This window comes from Myotis brandtii, unplaced genomic scaffold (genome assembly GCF_000412655.1).
Source record: "Myotis brandtii unplaced genomic scaffold, ASM41265v1 scaffold143, whole genome shotgun sequence".
Classification (NCBI taxonomy): domain Eukaryota; kingdom Metazoa; phylum Chordata; class Mammalia; order Chiroptera; family Vespertilionidae; genus Myotis; species Myotis brandtii.
Window position 1 is genome coordinate 546382 of NW_005355115.1, and position 16849 is coordinate 563230.

The window sequence follows — 16849 nt, forward strand, 5'->3', positions numbered from 1 at the left end:
GGACTGACAAATTGAACAATTTGGTTTTGTTCTTCTGGATTTGGTTTGATCTTGCTTTAGGCACTTACTGTGTGACCCTGAGCAAATCCTATTGTGTCTCCAAGCCTCAGTTTTTTTTGTAGTTGCCTTGTTACTAGTAAGTATCTGGTGAGGACTAGAGACAGTGAGTGTACTAGTATATACAAAAATAGCGAGTGTATATACTAGATATAGTGAACATAAATGCCTCGTCCTGCACTTGACAGATAGTAGGGCACAGTGTATCCTATGTTAGAACTTGAATTCCACATTCTTTTTTTTGGACTCAAGAGCAAATAATACCACTCTACTTTCAATAATGCACATTAAGGAGAAAGGGAAGCATTATTTGCTGAGTATCTATTGTGTCCCAAACACCATCTGAGTGCTTTACATCTGTGCTTATCTAGCAAGCTTCATGGTCATGCGAGGTATAGGTAGGTCATGGAATTAAAATGTATTCTGTATTTTGTTGAAGGCCATGTCAGTTGAAAAATGTACCAAATACTGCCATTATATTTCTTTCTAGGCTAAGAAAGAAATAAAAATACTGTCAATTATAGTTGTAAGATACATCCCTATTTCAGAGATGTTAAAATGTGAAAACATATGCATCATAGAATTAATGAAATGTAGTAGTTGAGCTTGAGGTATTCAGGTTACACAAAGAAAAGTTGGGGAAACAGATTTTTGGGGTCTTGCTATCAATGTACTCTCCCTTCCCAACACACACACATATATACATACCTCTTTTTTTCCCCAGTAGCCTTTAAGGATGAAATGGTTTAACACAAGCAATTTATTTAGTAAATATTCATAGAACACCCATTGTATTTTGAGCCCTGCACCAAGCATTGAAGATATTAAATGAAACACACACACACACACCCCAAAACATAAACACACAATCATCCCTCTAGATGCTGACATTTTTAGAGGAGGGATAGGTTGGTGAGCCAACCTTTAGGATATATCCGGTGAAATTGTTATGTAGATGATTTGAGGTGGGCTTTTATTTTCTTCTGGAGACATGTGCTCAACATCCAGAAAAGGCTCAGTCTATCAGTTGATGACATTTTCAGCCTGTTCTTTTACACACTTCCTGGCTTTCTCAGAAGGTTCATTGGGAAGAAATCAGAATCAATATTGTGAAAAGAGGCGTATTTTCTTCATCAGTTGCCAGTGCTGAAGATCATATTTTCATTTTTTAAAAGCCGAAACATATCTGGATAAAGCTTAGTAGCTTCCACTGTTGGCCTAGCTTCTCCACCCATGGTTGTGAGTTATAGCCCAAGTGCTAATAGTGGGTACACTTGCTGATGAGGCATTGTAGCAGGTTTTAGTATATCCCAATTAATTTCAACATTTAAATTGCTTTTCCCTCACTATTTCCTTGAAACAGCTATCACTCATGATTTTCCCATGAAAAAATTGTCACAGAGGGAATTTTGATTTCTCCACAGTTGGGCTGTCAGGGAATAAGCTGGAATGACCACTCATTTAGAGTGGCTTATCACCCAAAAACTACTAAGGAAAAAATGGGAATTTTTTATAATTTCAATAGGAGGTAAAGCTCTTCTGAGAGTAATATGAAACGCAGAAACTATACAAGAAAGATTTAACTACTTCATAACTGTATGAGCTGGAAAACATGCAAATCTAAAGACAAAATAACTGGGAGAAGTTATTTGCAATGTGAGGTTAATTTCCTTGAAAAAAATGAAGAGCTTTTATAAATTAATTAAGACACCAACAACTCAAAAGGAAAATGGGCAGTCTGTGAACCAGGTAGTTCACACAAAAGGAAATACTAAAGGCTCTTAAAGGTATACAGATTTTAAGCCTCGTTCCTAATAAGAAAAGTTCGAATCAAAACCTGCAGAGATATAATTTTAACCACTCAGACTGGCAAAGAGGGAAAAGTATGGCCTTGAAAATTCTTGTGTTGTGAGGGAACAGAGAAAGAACAGCATTCACTGATAATGGGTGTGTGCAGTGGCCCAGTCCCCGTGGAGGGCCATCTGGCGTTAGCTACCAGAGTAACTGTCAGTTGACCACTGACATTCCATTTCTAGCAACAGGTCCTACAAGTGTTCCTTACAGCATCATTTGTAATAACAGGAGGCGAAGCAACACAAATGCCCTCCAATAGAGAGCTGGTTATGTAAGTCATGGAACATCCATGCAGTGAGACAATATGAACTTGTCAAAAAGAGTGACTCAGATCTTTATGTGCTAACCCCAAGAACTGCATTTAAATGGGAAGAGGCAAAGTGTAGAACAATGCGTACACTGTGTCACATATTGTAAAAGAATGTAAAAAAATTGTAAAAAATGAAAAGGAAGAGCTGGGGTGGGGTGGGGTGAGGAATATATGTACCTCTTTACTGGTGTGAGTGTAGTGTATTTCTGGAAGTACACAGGGAATTGGTAACGGTGGTTACCACCCGGGAGTGGAACTGAGTAGCTGAGACCTCGAAGCCAGAGGTTGAAGTCAGTGGTTAGCGAGGGAGAAGTCTATTTCTTGGTATCCCCTTTTGAACCTTTGGAATAGTGTACCGCATATAGTGTAATTATGATGACATGAATCCAATGGACCATTTTATGAAATAATGCTAATCTAATCAAATGTGGCAAGTTCAAAACATTTGAGTCACAGTTGAGCTCGAGCCTTCTTACGTCAAAGTCATTCGTTTCCTGTGAACTTTCTATCCTCCGCATTGTCTTATGGCATGCTTTGTGCAACTTTCTTTTTCGTGGTTAGAATTGTCCAAAGGCTTTTTTGTGGAAAGGCTTCCTAATATGTCTTTCAGTGAAGTTTAGGACACACGAGATCATTTCCAACAGCATGATCTCCTCATGTCTCCATGGGGCTGAGCTCTTAGAGGCGCGGCAGTATGTTCGAATGTGAGTGGACTCTGACTCTGAACCAAGGGAGCCAGCCTGCTTTGTTGAGAGCCAGTGAGTCAGCTCAGGGCCGCAGCCTTACTGTTGATGTCAGCGGCCGGACAGCTTGCGGACACACGCACCAGCAGCTGGGCGGGGCACGCCCTGCCCTCCTCCCGCCAGAGCCAGCTGGTTCTTACCAGCTTTGGCAGCTCTGCACAGCACTCACTACTTGTGTGACTTCCTGTGGTTTCCCCCCGGGCTTCCAGAAGAGGAACAATTCCCTTGCTTAAGGCAAGGATTGGCCACTCACACCTTGACTTAAATGTCGGTGGATGTGTAGCCTTCAGGATTTGTAGCCTTTTGAAATTAACTCTTAGAAGTGATTGGAATTCGAAGATGACCTATACTGTATACACAAGACTACAGCAGCTACCTTCACCTGCGTTTGGGGCACTTAAGGGAGAAACACACCATGGCCAGCTAGGCTGGGCTAAAGTTTAAATGTAATCTTAAGTAAGGTTGCAGTTGAAATGAAATCCTTTCATTATCTGATGCTTGGACAGATCTAGGGTGGGTGAGAGGTGTTGTTTTTTGGTGTTTTTTTTTTTGTTTGTTTTTTTAAATAACTAACTTCCCAGCAGTTTTGGCAGTTTTCAGTCAAGTTAATCCTGTGAGCCTCTTGAGGGTGGGTGAATTCACTCTGCAGGCTCTGCACCCCACTCACCTGGGCAGTGCATAGTGTTCATTGGGTTCTGCAACCTCTGTGGTCTGGTGCATCTTGGCATCCACTCTTATTCCAGCGTCTACACTATGATCTCCAATTGTTACCAGAAGGAGGACCTGGCCCTTGGTGGGTCTGCCTAGGGCCAGCCAGTAAGTAGTGCGTGGGTTCTTGACTTCGTGCAGGAAAAATTTCACAATGCGAGTCCAGGTGACTGTGAGGGAACATTTATTAAAGCTGGGGAGGTAAAACAAGGAAGGGCTTAGCATAGACCAGTGGTTCCCAACGTGGGGCACATGCCTTACAGGGGGGCAATTTAATTTTTAACGGGGGCAATTTGAGAATGAGTTATTAATAGTGAATTTTTTTGCATTTCTTGTGGTTCTAAGGGCCTCATATACAGTATATAAATATATTTTGTGACATTTACTAGTATACATTTCAGTTCGCTATTGTATGTTTTGAAACTTTATTTGCTATCTTTTCATATCACTTCATATTATTATTATTATTTTAACAATTTCTTAGTGATTTCTTCCTCAGTACTTCAACTGTCCTTTCGTTCTTTTATTTTTCTCTTTCCTGGATGCCATATTCTTTGGAAGTTGCTTAGACTAAGTTAATGGCATTTTAGGCTTCCTCCACGTGAACAGGAGTTCACTTTTTGAATAATAAGAGTCATATGTCACAGGGGAGACATCAGGACTTTAGAGATGCTTAGGTGGGGCATGGCCAGAAAAAGGTTGGGAACCACTGGCATAGAAGAAGCAACAGGAGAGCCCATGCTCGGCTTCCCTCGCTGTCTGGGAAATCAGAGAAAAGCGACCTGGGATCAGGTCCAGGGGAGCCTGGTATGAGCTTGTAGAAGAAGCAACAGGAGAGCCCATGCTCGGCTGCCCTCGCTGTCTGGGAAATCAGAAAAAAAACGACCTGGGATCAGGTCCAGGGGAGCCTGGTATGAGCTGCCAGCTGCTGCTGCCCATTGCTCCCCTGGTTCAAGCCTTGTGGGGTCCTTTAGGGTTTAGAAAATGCATGCCTTGGGGGAAGAAGTGGGAAAAGGGGAATAGCGGGGCTGCTCCCCAAAGAGAGAACATGAAATGGGTACTTTGTCATGAGGCTTTATCTCTTTCTCCCAGGCAGGAATCTCAGGTGAGGCTTCAGGGGAGGGTTTCAGCAGAAAGTTCGTCAGTTTTCTAGGTGTGCTCCTCCAGGGCTGGTCAGTGTCAGTGACTGTCATTAGTGTCCTGGTGTCACCCACCTGGTTTTGCTGCTTTTCTGGATCTGGAGCTGAAATACAACTGAGGCCTGGATGTTATCTCTAGGAAGGCGACCTTCTGTATCTGCTGTAAATTGTTCTGTCGGTTTGTTCAGCTTATCTGTCTCAGTTTCCCTATTCCACTTATCTTGGCTTACTGGACTGTGTCACAATGACCTCAGGGAGATCTAGACAGCGTAAGGTCAACAATGTCTGCTTGCCAATGGATCATTTTAGAATTAAGTGTCAGCCTGTTCCCTACCTATACAATGGAAGCACTCCTTGCTCCCTTTCCTGTGAGCTGGGCCGGGCAGAAGAAAAAAGAAGGAAAGACAACAAAAGCCTAAACAATGAAAAGACGAGGAAAAGTTTGGGGAATTTTTGTCATAAGGTTATTTGGCTCTTAGCCCATGTTTTAAATTTGTTTTCTTGAGTTTTAAAAATAAGGCTTACCAAACAAAGTTGAAAGCACAGTACAACAACCACCTATAAATGTATCAGCTCGATTCAATAATTCTTTGCATTTTATCATTTTGCTTTATATATATGAGTGTATATTTGTAGTACATATTTTCATTTCTAAGACTTCCTCCAAATTTCTGATAACTGATAACCTAATTCTTAAAAAAAAAGTTTAAAAATCAGCATCTGCCTATTTTCCTCAACTTTTTTCTTTTTGTTTGCAAAAATTATGCTGAGTAAATGTGGATTATCCTGGCCCAAATCCCTACTCTGGGATGGGTTTAACAAGAATTCACACTCAGAAGAATCTAAAATCATTGTCTCCTATTGAGACAGGTTGGTAAGCCAGGACAAGTGGGATAGGGAAACTGAGATAGTTAAACCGCCAAACAGTTTACAGCCATTTAATAAACCGAAAAATCCTATCTTCCCTAACCAAGGACACTTAAAAGTAAGTAGTTTACACTTCTCCCCAGCCAGAGGGTAAATAACTTACATCCTCCTCCTCAGGAGATAACAGAAATCCAGTCAGTGCCATTTGTGTCAACCACACCTGAGGACGGATGAAGTTGGGGGAATAAATCTGATTTTGGCGCATCAGCATAAAGCTGATGAGTATTGTGTTGAGGTACTCCCCTAAGCAATCATCCTTTAAAACCCCCAGGAATGTTAACCTCTGCCTTTCTCTCTCCTAAGCTTCAAGGGCCCTTCTATTACCTCTAACTTTCTGAATAAACTTGCTCCTATAATTTGAGTTCTTGGCTCTGAAATCTTTCTTTGCCAAACAAACTCAAGAACCGAGGTCCAATTTCACCAACACCGCCTGTAAAACTGTCATTTAGGATTTTAAAGAAACCTGCCTCGATTTTTCTTTTTTTCTTGGGGCGGGGTATTTGTTTTTGTTTGTTTGTTTGTTTTAAGGGAGAAATCATTGTTTATAGGTATTTCCTTGGTATCAGGGCTGGTAACCCTGATTATCTGAGCCCTCATTTATAGCTGGAATCCTGGATTTGGAGAATAATGCTTGTTTTTAGTGGAGCTCCATTGCACTTACCTACATAGGAGGTCATGAAATCTCATTTACATGAGCAGCTGGGAAAGCAGGAGAAACAAGCTTTAGCTATTAAAATCCTTAAGTAGTTGTAGTTATGTATTTACTTGTGTATTAATTCCTTTGAAATAAACCTTTAATATAAATGGAATTTGTTTTTTTAAACAGTCACTGGTCTGTTGGATCTGAAATATTTTCCAATAGACAACAAAGTTATTGGCTACAGTTGAAGTGATTGGTATTGACAGAATTCTCTCATCTTTGTCTCCAGGCAGTCAACCAGTTAGGGTGTAAGCTCTGCCATTGAGTGACAGATCCTTGTAGACCCGGTCTCTGACCCCTTCACTCTAGCTAAGGGGCCAGGGCAGCTCCTTAGACTCTTTATATTGAGTTTATAGGGTTTGTCAATTTCCCTAAATGCAGTGGGTCCAGACAGGGAAGTGACAAGGCTCCGAAAAGAGGATTAGTTGAAACTAGACAGACCCGATCTTGAATCCTGGAGCTTTGTGACCTTGATTGGGTTACTTAAACCTCTTAGAGCCTCAGTTTTCTCATCTGTAAAATGGAGCTAATAAAAAGCTACCTTAACAGCAAATGGATTACATATATTTCATGCTGGATCATTTTGCACAGTATTAATAATGGCCTATTTTTTAATGGTCCTTTTCGCATCCTGGATCTGTGTAACAAGCTGGTCAACTTAGATGGAATAGCAATTTGATTTCATTGAATTTAGCAAATAGGCTTTTAAAAACTGTTTTTAAAGTGATGGAAATTTTTCTAAGTGTTAGATGAGGTCTGGAGGAAAAGTTTAGTTGAAAGGGTGACTTTTGACTCTAAGAAGCTTTCCTCTTGAGTCTGTCAGGCATATCTGGCTGCAGAGAGGACAAGGGGTGTCTCCTGGAATCCAGATGGGCAGTGCCAGGAGCCAGGGGTTTAAGTTGAATCATTTTAGCAGATTGGTAAGGAGCACCCAGGCTGGGTAATTACTGCTTCATTTCAGGGGGTTACTGAGGCATCAAAGTTGTTAATTAGTTTTATGAAAACAGATTGTGCATCCACAGGGAGATTGTAATTGGGTAGTAATTGAAATTAACTCGGAGGTAAACCTTAGTTGAGTGAACCAGTTGGCGGTAACTTGGAAGGAGAAAGGGATTTGGGGTTGGGGTTGGGATGGGAGTAGAGAATGAAATAGCAATAGGAAGACACACAATAAATGACATAATTTGAACAGAGATGACCTTGTCTAGACTTTTTTGTTTAGAAACAGGGAAACAGGTCTGCAGAAGGAAATGGTTTTTCTAAGATCACACCTTCCCTTGCAATGATATTCCAGGATTTTCATGACTTTGATTTTTAAAAGTTGACTGTGGGGAAAATGAAATGCATGCTGAAAAGGTAGCTCTGAGGCCAGAGTTCTGGGCACATTCCTGTTGGTAGAATATATTCAGGAATGCTGCTAGCTCTTAGGAGAGAAGAAAAGTGCTCTCAAAATCTTGTTTCATGTATATACCGCCCTTTTCTTGGATAAAGCTCGGAAGGACTTTCCTTTACCATTCCCAGCTCCACCCTCCCAAGGGGCTAGTGAAACACTTGACCTTCCATTTCCTAGCATCTTAGGGAAGGCCAGGCAACCAAGTGGTCTTTTGGTTTGATATGAAAAGAGGAGACTTTAGCTCCAGCTTCAGTTTCTGGTTGTGATTTGGTGGAGCACCCAGAGTGAGCACTCAGTTTGGGGGCTCTGGTTGAGGTAGGAGAGAGGGTTCTAAGGACACAGCTGGAAATGGCTCATTCCAGTACAACGCGAGTACAAGTAAAATCCTTGTTCTCATAAACATGGCTACCAACCTCTGTAGCCCAGAGGTGTTCAAGCTCACACAGTTCAGTCAGTACCCCGTGTACTAACCGATTTGGGTGGCTCTGGAAATCAAAGGAAGATGGTCAGCTCAGCGGTGGAGCTCCTCTACGTGTGACTCAGCTGTTGAGTCAGGGGAACCATTTATCTCTTCCCATTTCAGGGTGGACTAATAACTGCAGTCTCCGGAAGGACTAAGTGTACTTCCACGGAAAGAAACTAATCAGAAGGACATTTGGGGCTCATTTGGCCAAAATATAGTACATGCTCTTGAAGTTTCCACAATAGAACCATCTGTTTTGGGTCTGGCTCTTTCTTTATTATCCCTTCCCCACTCCCCTTTTGGTCTGTCTTACTGTCTCTACCTCATTTCTCAATTGAGCCTTCCAAGTTAGCGTGGTGACCTCATGGCTATAAAACATGGCTAAGAACCGAACTTTTCACATTTCTCCAAAGGGGCTTCAGATATCTGGTGGATACATTTCCTTCATTGGCCAAGTTTTCCCAGGGGCCTTTCTTTTACATCTTAATATCTGTCTGACTGCAAGAGGTTTTTGTGGGGGTTTTTTTTTGGGGCGGGGGGGGGTGTTGCCCTTTTGTGCCCATGAACATTTAACAAAAGTATAGAGAGGAGCTCAGCCAAGTAGATGCTCTTCCAACTATCCTGTTTCTTGGCTACCGATATAAATAAAAGAGGCTGCGGCCACAACATTTTCGAGTTAGCAGAAGGAAAATATACTTATCAGTGGTGACTGCTTTCAAAAATAACATTTATTGTTTTCTTAATTATAAAGTTAATATGTCCCTGCAGAGAATTTGGAAAGTTCAAAGAAGCATAAGGAATAAATTAAGTTACTCATTTTGTGCATGTTTTGAAAAGTTTACACTCAAAGCTTTTGTAAGAAAAGACCCTCTTCTGTGGAAAGCTGGCTTTCTTATTTAGAATATCTGTCTTCTGTTTCAGTTTCTAAATCTTATTATAAGTGTTCTTCAGTTGCTATAAACTCCATACCGAACCAAGGACTTTCTGAATTAATAAAATAAAGAATTCATTTATTCCAAATATCCTGATGACTGAATTTCTGATGAGAGCTCCCACAGGTAACACAGTGCTTGAGTTACATGCTGTGTTGCAAACCAATTTGGGGAGATATTGTAAATATTAAAGTAAAGTGGAAAAAAGTAAGTTTTTAGGATCAATTTTTTTTCTTAGAGTGAAAAAATGCATATAACTTTAGAGAAATCTCGAATGCAACCAGCTACTGTGTATCCTTAGTAGAATAGATTTTCTAGAAAGATGATTGTCATGGTCTCTGGCTTTAGTGGTAGATGTTAGCTTAGCTCCAGTGTGGTGATGCTAAAACAATCCCTAGGGGCATTTTCATATTCACTTGACTCATTCCTAATTACAGGAGAGTATCACATCAGCATTCTGTCTTCCCAGGTTATGTTGGAAATCACATGATTAGTCCTTTGGCAAAAGTAGGGGGAGGGGGTTAAATATTTAAAGTTTTGAACTGAGTTCAGGAAATAGGTGGGTGGACATCTTATTTCTTAGCCTGTTATCATGTGATTTGTGTGTGGGAATTGCTTTTTAAGCAAGAATAGTGCACTATGTTGACTGACCATGTTGTCCAATGTAATGTCCCTGAGAACCAGAGTGTAGACAAGTGCTCTTTGTCTGAGTGAATGAAAACCGTGTATTGGCATGAATGGCCATGTGCATTTGCAGGGAGCAGGGGCACATGCCAGGGCCTATTGAAAGAAAATGTTAAAAGCATATACATAAAACTTATCTGTGGATCGGACGGGGGCTGCTGGGAATGCGTGTTTTCCAAGTCTTAAACTTGCAGTGGAAGCAAAAGTGAGGTGTGGGTGGTTGTACAGAGGAAAAATGCTCTTGGAACAACATTAGACGTGAGGTAATCAGTGGTCTTCAGAATCTGCAGTCCACTGCAAGAATTTCTTAGGCCTTAAAGGTTGTAAAAGAGGCAGTTGTGTTTGCTTTGTGCGTTTTACAACTATTCAACGTGATGATTTGAAAGGAGGGTCAATGTCTTCTTGGCTGAGGAACTTGAAGTTGACTTGTGTGAGTGAAGTCATGAGTAGTGATTAACAGCTCTGGGAAGAGTGCTCATCCCTGAACCCTGCCCTGTGTGACCTGCTCCCAGATTTTCATCCATGCCAGAAGAGCCAATGAAAAGATAAAGTCGATGGACTAGAAAATACCACAAGTACCTGCCAGAGTTCTGAAGTATAGTGTCAAACGACGGGGCTGTGTAGAGATGGCAGACCTGAGGTGAACACTGGTTTTCTCCCAGTAGCTGTGTGACCTTATTTCACCTGCAAAATGGGGGTGATAACACTATCAATTCCCCCTTCTCCACTATACACCGGGCACAGCCTTGATTCTACCTCACCTGGCCAAAGTTGCAGCATGCTGTCATCCTACTTTGATTCTTGTCTGCACACCAGCCCGGGTGGCCATGAAGCTCACTCTCTCCATCAGAAACCATCTCGTGTTTGCTTTTTGTTATTGTCTCTCTGGTGCCCACTACAGAAGGCAAGCTTCATGCTCGTGCTTTGGGTGCTCTGTTCTCGTTCTTTCAAACAATTTTAATTTCTGAGCTAGTTTGAAATGGAAATCAGGAAACCTAGAATCTAGACTTAGTGCTGGCACTTACTGGTTGGGAGTCCTTAATTAAGTCACTTCTGGAGGCCTCGGTTTCCGTACTTGTAAAGAGGTGTAATTAGTTTGCTAGGGCTTCCATAAGAAAGTAGCACAGACTGGGAAGCTTAAACAACAGAAATGTATTTCCTCACAATTTTGAAGGCTAGACCTTTGAGATCAAAGTGTCACCAGGGTTGGTGTCTTCTGAGGCTTCTCTCGGAGAAGATGTCATCTCCCCCCTGTGTCTTCACATGATCTTCCCTCTGTGTGTGTGTCTGTGCCTTCTTATAAGGACAACAGTCATACTGGATTAGCACCCAATTGTACCTCAATTATCTCCTTAAGATTTTCTTAAAATTTTATTGTTTTGAGAGAAAAAAAGAGAGATTGATTTATTGTTCTACTTATTTATTTATTCCCTGGTTGATTCTCGTATGTGCCCTGACTGGGGATTGAACTCACAACCTTGGCATAGGACAGTGCTCTAACCAACTGAGAGCCACCTGGCCAGGACTCACTTACTTCTTCAAAGGCTCTATCTCTGAATACAGCCATATTCTGAGATACAGGGAGTTACAGCTTCAACATATGAATTGGAGATGGAGGGACATAATTCAAACCATATCAGAGAGGAGTATACCAGTTATTATCTAAGACCTTTTCTAGCTCTACAAAATTACATTGTAAGTTGGAGATCTTCCCCTTTGTTCCCTGTCCAGTTCTACTCCTCTGAGGTGACAGCTCGATATATATGCTTCTGGATTTTTAATGTCATACATATTCTTATGTATATTTTCGAAGGGTTTAAAAGTCTGTGTGGTCCTGGCCTGTGTAGCTTAGTTGGTTGAGTATCATCCCAGGCACTGAAAGGTTGCTGGTTCAATTCCTGGTCAGGGTGCATGCCTGGGTTTTGAGCTCTATCTAGTAGGAGTGTGCAGATGGCAACCGATTGATGTTCCTCTCTCACATCAATGTTCCTCGCTCTCTCCATTCCTCTCTCTCTAAAAAATCAATAAAAATAACCGATTGATGTTCCTCTCTCACATCGATGTTGCTCGCTCTCTCCCTTCCTCTTTCTCTAAAAAAGCAATAAAATTTTTTTTCAAGTGTTGTGTATGGTGAGTTTGTGTGTGTTTAACAATAATATGGTAAGTTAGTAAGGACTGTCAATGAGAGACTTTATCTATAAAATATTAAATGAGACAGAAAAGCATCTGAGAACATTTTAATTTCATTTTCTTTCTCTGTGACTTTTAAGTATATCATTAAACACATTCTTTTTGTTGTTCCCTCCCACAGCTGGACGCCGACAAACTGGCTCTCCCGATGAGCCCCAGCCCACTTAGCCCGAGCCCCATCCCCAGCCCCAACCCGAAACTTGAGAATTCCACCCTCCTGACCGTGGAGCCCTCCCCGCTGGAGAAGAGCAAGGGCTTCTTCGTGGACGAGTCCGAGCCCCTTCTTCGCTGCGACTCCACATCCAGTGGCTCCTCTGCGCTGAGCAGGACGGGCTCCTTTATTACCAAAGGTACAGCCGTGAAGCCTTCCCCGTAAGAGCCCTCAGGATGCCTCCCTGCCACTTCCAAGTCCTAGAGAACCTGTCCCAGCAACGTGATAAGGCCGGCCCGGGAGAAATCATGTCGTTAGCCAGTGGGGATCCACGTGGAAACTCTTAATAGCCCCGGCTGTCTGTCTGAGAGCCTGTGCTCCTGGAGTGCCCGTCACCCTTGATCCTCATGATGCTATCAAATGTGTGTTTCAGAAAAGGTCCGATAAAATGTAGTCTGGCAGGTTTTCTGAAAATTATTTACCAGGCTTGCAGAACCCACAGATATAAAGCATTAGCCTCTCTTGAGTGACTGAAGTATAGGTTTTAATGACTTGAATTAAAATTCACTGTTAAGCTTAGTTGTAAATAACTATATTTTAAGCATTGTGGGTTGGTACTTTTGGTAGATAATTTGCCACTTTCAGTTTTTAATAGCAGGGTTAGGAATTAACATGCACACTATATCAATGACAGATATTTTGTTAGGAATTTCCTAGTTTGTTTAATTCCAGTTATATTTTAGTGAAGGGTTATATTTTATGTTCTATTTTATAATTTATAAAATATGTTCTATTTTACATACTTATATTTTAAATACTTTACGTATTTATATTTATCTATTTTATACTTTGTGTTATATTTTAGAGAAAGCTTTTTAAAAAAATATTTTTATTGATTTTAGAGAGGAAGGGAGAGGGAGAGAGAGAGAGAGAAATATAAATGATGAGAGAGAATCATTGATTGGCTGCCTCCTGCATGCCCCTACTGGGGATTGTGCCCTGACCAGGAATCTAACCATGACATCCTGGTTCATAGATCGACATTCAACCACTGAGCCATGCCAGCCAGGTGAGAAAGATTTTTATAATAACTAGTGGCCCGGTGCACAGATTTTGTGCACATTGAAAGGGAATCTGGTGTGGCTGAACCAGATTTAGGCCCAACAGGGCCCCAGCAACAAGCTAACCCATGGGCGATTCCATGAGGAATCGGGCTCCCTCCTCATTCCTCTCTGGGCCCGGGGTGCGGGTGAACCAAATTCGGGGCTGACAGGGCCCCAGCAGCAACCTAACCTGCCCATCAGAGCGTCTGTCCCCTGGTGGTCATTACACATTATAGCTACCGGTGAACGGTCACTTAGGCTTTTATATATATAGATAAGTTATAGTTTCTCACACCACTGTAAGGCATGACCCAAGAAGCATTATTTTCTCATGGATGTATTTTTGCTCTTAGCAGTTCAGTTTTAAAATATGGCATCATAAGTAGACAGTCATATAATTAGATTACATTGACTTGGAATAAACAGGGCGGGGGGAAGGTGGGTTGAGGTCTTTTGTTTAGTGAGCAAACTACTGATGGGGAAACTAGTAAAATATTTGGGGGGGGGGTAGTTTTTCAGATTTTTTAAAAGGTATTGCAATATTTTCCTTCTGAGTTTAAGAAGAATTTAGAAGTCATTTAGGGTTAGGCAAAGGTCCTGTTAAAAGACACGCACATCAACAACCCATTGAAGCAGATCTTTGTCTGATCTTTATTAGGCAAATATTATTTTGTTTTCTTACATGCAATGCAAGTAAGAACTCCTGTGTTGTTCAAAATATGCCAGAGGTTCCCTCACTCACCTTGGGGTGGTAGGTTGGGGATAGCCTGGGGGGAGAGTAGCTGTCACGCTTAGCTGTCCTCCCTGGCCCCCAGCACAGTCCCTTTACCGCTGTCCTCTTCTCTTCCCTGTGCAGAAAAGAAGGACACGGTTTTGCGGCAGGTACGCCTGGACCCCTGTGACTTGCAGCCTATTTTTGATGACATGCTCCACATTCTGAATCCTGAGGAGCTGCGTGTGATTGAAGAGATTCCTCAGGCTGAGGACAAGCTGGACCGGCTATTTGAGATTATTGGCGTCAAGAGCCAGGAAGCCAGCCAGACCCTCCTAGACTCTGTTTATAGCCATCTTCCCGACCTGTTGTAGGACGCAGGGAAGACAGCACTCTGGAAGTTACTCATCTTAGTGTCAGGGTGGTTGGTTTTCTTGTTGTTGCTTTTGGTATGTGTATGTGTATGTTTGTGTGTGTGTGTGTGTGTGTGTGTGTGTGTGTGTGTGTGTAACAGAGTAAGTATATGGCCAGTCTTTTGAGTTCTTTCCTTTTTTTGTTTTTTTCCCCCCTTCTGGGAAGTTAGTTTATAAACCTTTGCAAGATATAACTGTTGCAAAATACCCACCACTAAAGTTTTTTAGGTTCCATATTTTCTCTGTTTTGCCTTCTTATGTATTTTCCAAGTTGTTCTGCGCACTTTACGTTCACTTCATGTAGCACAAATGCATTGTGACTGCTCCAGCGCACCGGACTGTGAGCCTCTTCAGCAGTGTGATGGCGCCCTGTGAATTCTGTCAGCGGTCTGCGTGTCTCAACCTCCACATCTATGTTTTTTATTCTTACCATTTTTTTATGATTGTCACTTGCGAATTTTCTTAAGGGTGAAGGACACGTAAGACCCTGTCGAGTTACTGTAATTCAATGAGATGTTGCGTTGTCTTTTTCATATGCCTTGTTGTGTTGTTCATACTCATGGCCGAAACTTGACCACACCGTTGCCAATTGTCTGGTTTTCACCTGGACACCATGTAGAATGCTTGATTACTTGTCCTCCTCTTACACTAATGCGCTCTGGGCTGGAGACGTGAAATCCTCAAGCCACCAGGACCTGCTATTTAAGTGGCTTAACAATTGGACCACCAAAGAACTTGAACTTCATCTTTTCGGGGTCAAGCTGTTCGGGAACATATTGCTGCACTTTGGAAGGTCACAACTGAGTGTCAGGGCACCTTTTCCATAGGGAATTTGCCCCGCTTTGCTTTCAAGGTGTTTTTTTTATTTTTTATCCACAAGTAGTTGACAGGTCCAGTTTGCCCTGGATCAAGGCCTTGGTCTCGGTGGGATTCCTGCATCATTCAATCACGTCAAAAGTGGCTGCAGCTGTAAGAGCTCTTGTCTGATATATTTGCACCTCTGCTTCCATTTATAAACATACTCTCTAATGCTCAGTTGTCAGATTCTAAATCAAAGGTGATGTGGACTCCCTTTGTGTGGGAGGGGTTTGTGGATAGTGGTGAGGGACTGATATCAGAAAAATGCCTTCAAGTGTACTAATTTATTAATAAATATTAGGTGTTTGTTACCTGAGTAGTCTGAGTATATTGAATCCTTGCCTTGTACATGTGCTCACCTTATAACTCTTTGATTCATCTCTTGGGAAAGTATTTAGGTTATAAAAACCTCAGCCTTTCTATTCTGTAAATCATGCAAATTAGCAAAAGTTTGTGTCTGGAAAAGTCCCTGGAGATTCACAGAGAAGGATTACCGAGCACTAAGTGGCCGAGCATTTCCTCTTCTTTCACTGTGTAAACCTGAGGCTCCTGATTTTGAGATTGTTACCTATGTTAAGAATTGAGGATTTAGGGGTGGAGAGGTACAAATGGTGAGGCCTTGGAGTATATTCGTCTTACTCATTTCCATCTAGGAAACGTATCACTCATGGGGTCTATACAAGTTCATTGGCTTCTGTATGAAACCACATTGCCCCGAGTAACATCTTTCTTGGCAGTAAGGCTTGGAGAAATCTTATGGTACGATATATTACATTACATTGCATTTATTATATTTTATCACAGCTTATCTTGGGAACCCTGGCTCAACAATTCCAGTGCCTAGAATCAGCAATTTTGAGTTCTTCTTTCCATGAGAAACTGGAAGTAGATACTCTGTCTGAACACTATGACCCGTGTCAGGAACACGACAGGGTATTTTTGTGTCATCTACTTCCACATGGGTGTTTCTAAGGAACTATCCTGGTATTTGGTTTAACTGGTTCTCAGGCTATGTTTCCCCTCCTCTTGTGGACAGAAGACAAGAACTCACACACAAAAAAGCAAACTAGCCCTGGCCAGTGTGGCTCAGCTTGTTGGACCATCATTCTGAGTACCAAAAGGTTGTGGGTTCAATTCCCGGTCAGGGCACATACCCAGGTTGCGGGTTTGATCCTCAGTTGGGGTGCATGAGGGAGGCAACAGGTCTGTTTCTCTCTCGTGTTGATGTTTTTTGCTCTCGCTCCCTCTTCCTCTCTCTTAAAAAAAGAAAAAAAAGAAAAAGGTTTTAAAAAAAAGCAAACTAGAATGGGTCATAGATGGTAGTGGAGGAGAAAGATTTTTTATTACAAAAGATTTCAGGACGGCCACTTACTTATTGTGAGGGTGGAAAACAATGAGTGGATGCAAAAATATTACGGTTATTAAGTGTGAATTATTCAAAGCTTGGGGATGCTCTTAACCAGTGGTTCTCAACCTTCCTAATGCCGCGACCCTTTAATACAGTTCCTCATG

The 16849-nt window shown here is 41.8% G+C and overlaps 1 protein-coding gene across 1 annotated transcript in view; it reads left to right on the forward strand.

Moving 5' to 3' along the window:
• The window catches only part of TNFRSF21 (tumor necrosis factor receptor superfamily, member 21), a 64265-nt gene extending 48612 nt beyond the window's left edge, over positions 1 to 15653 (forward strand). The window contains exons 6-7 of the mRNA XM_005860922.2: positions 12222 to 12450; positions 14211 to 15653. Of these exons, the coding sequence (XP_005860984.1) occupies positions 12222 to 12450; positions 14211 to 14440 (459 nt within the window). The 3' untranslated portion in view covers positions 14441 to 15653. The remainder of the gene's footprint in view (positions 1 to 12221; positions 12451 to 14210) is intronic.
• Positions 15654 to 16849: the final 1196 nt, after the last annotated feature.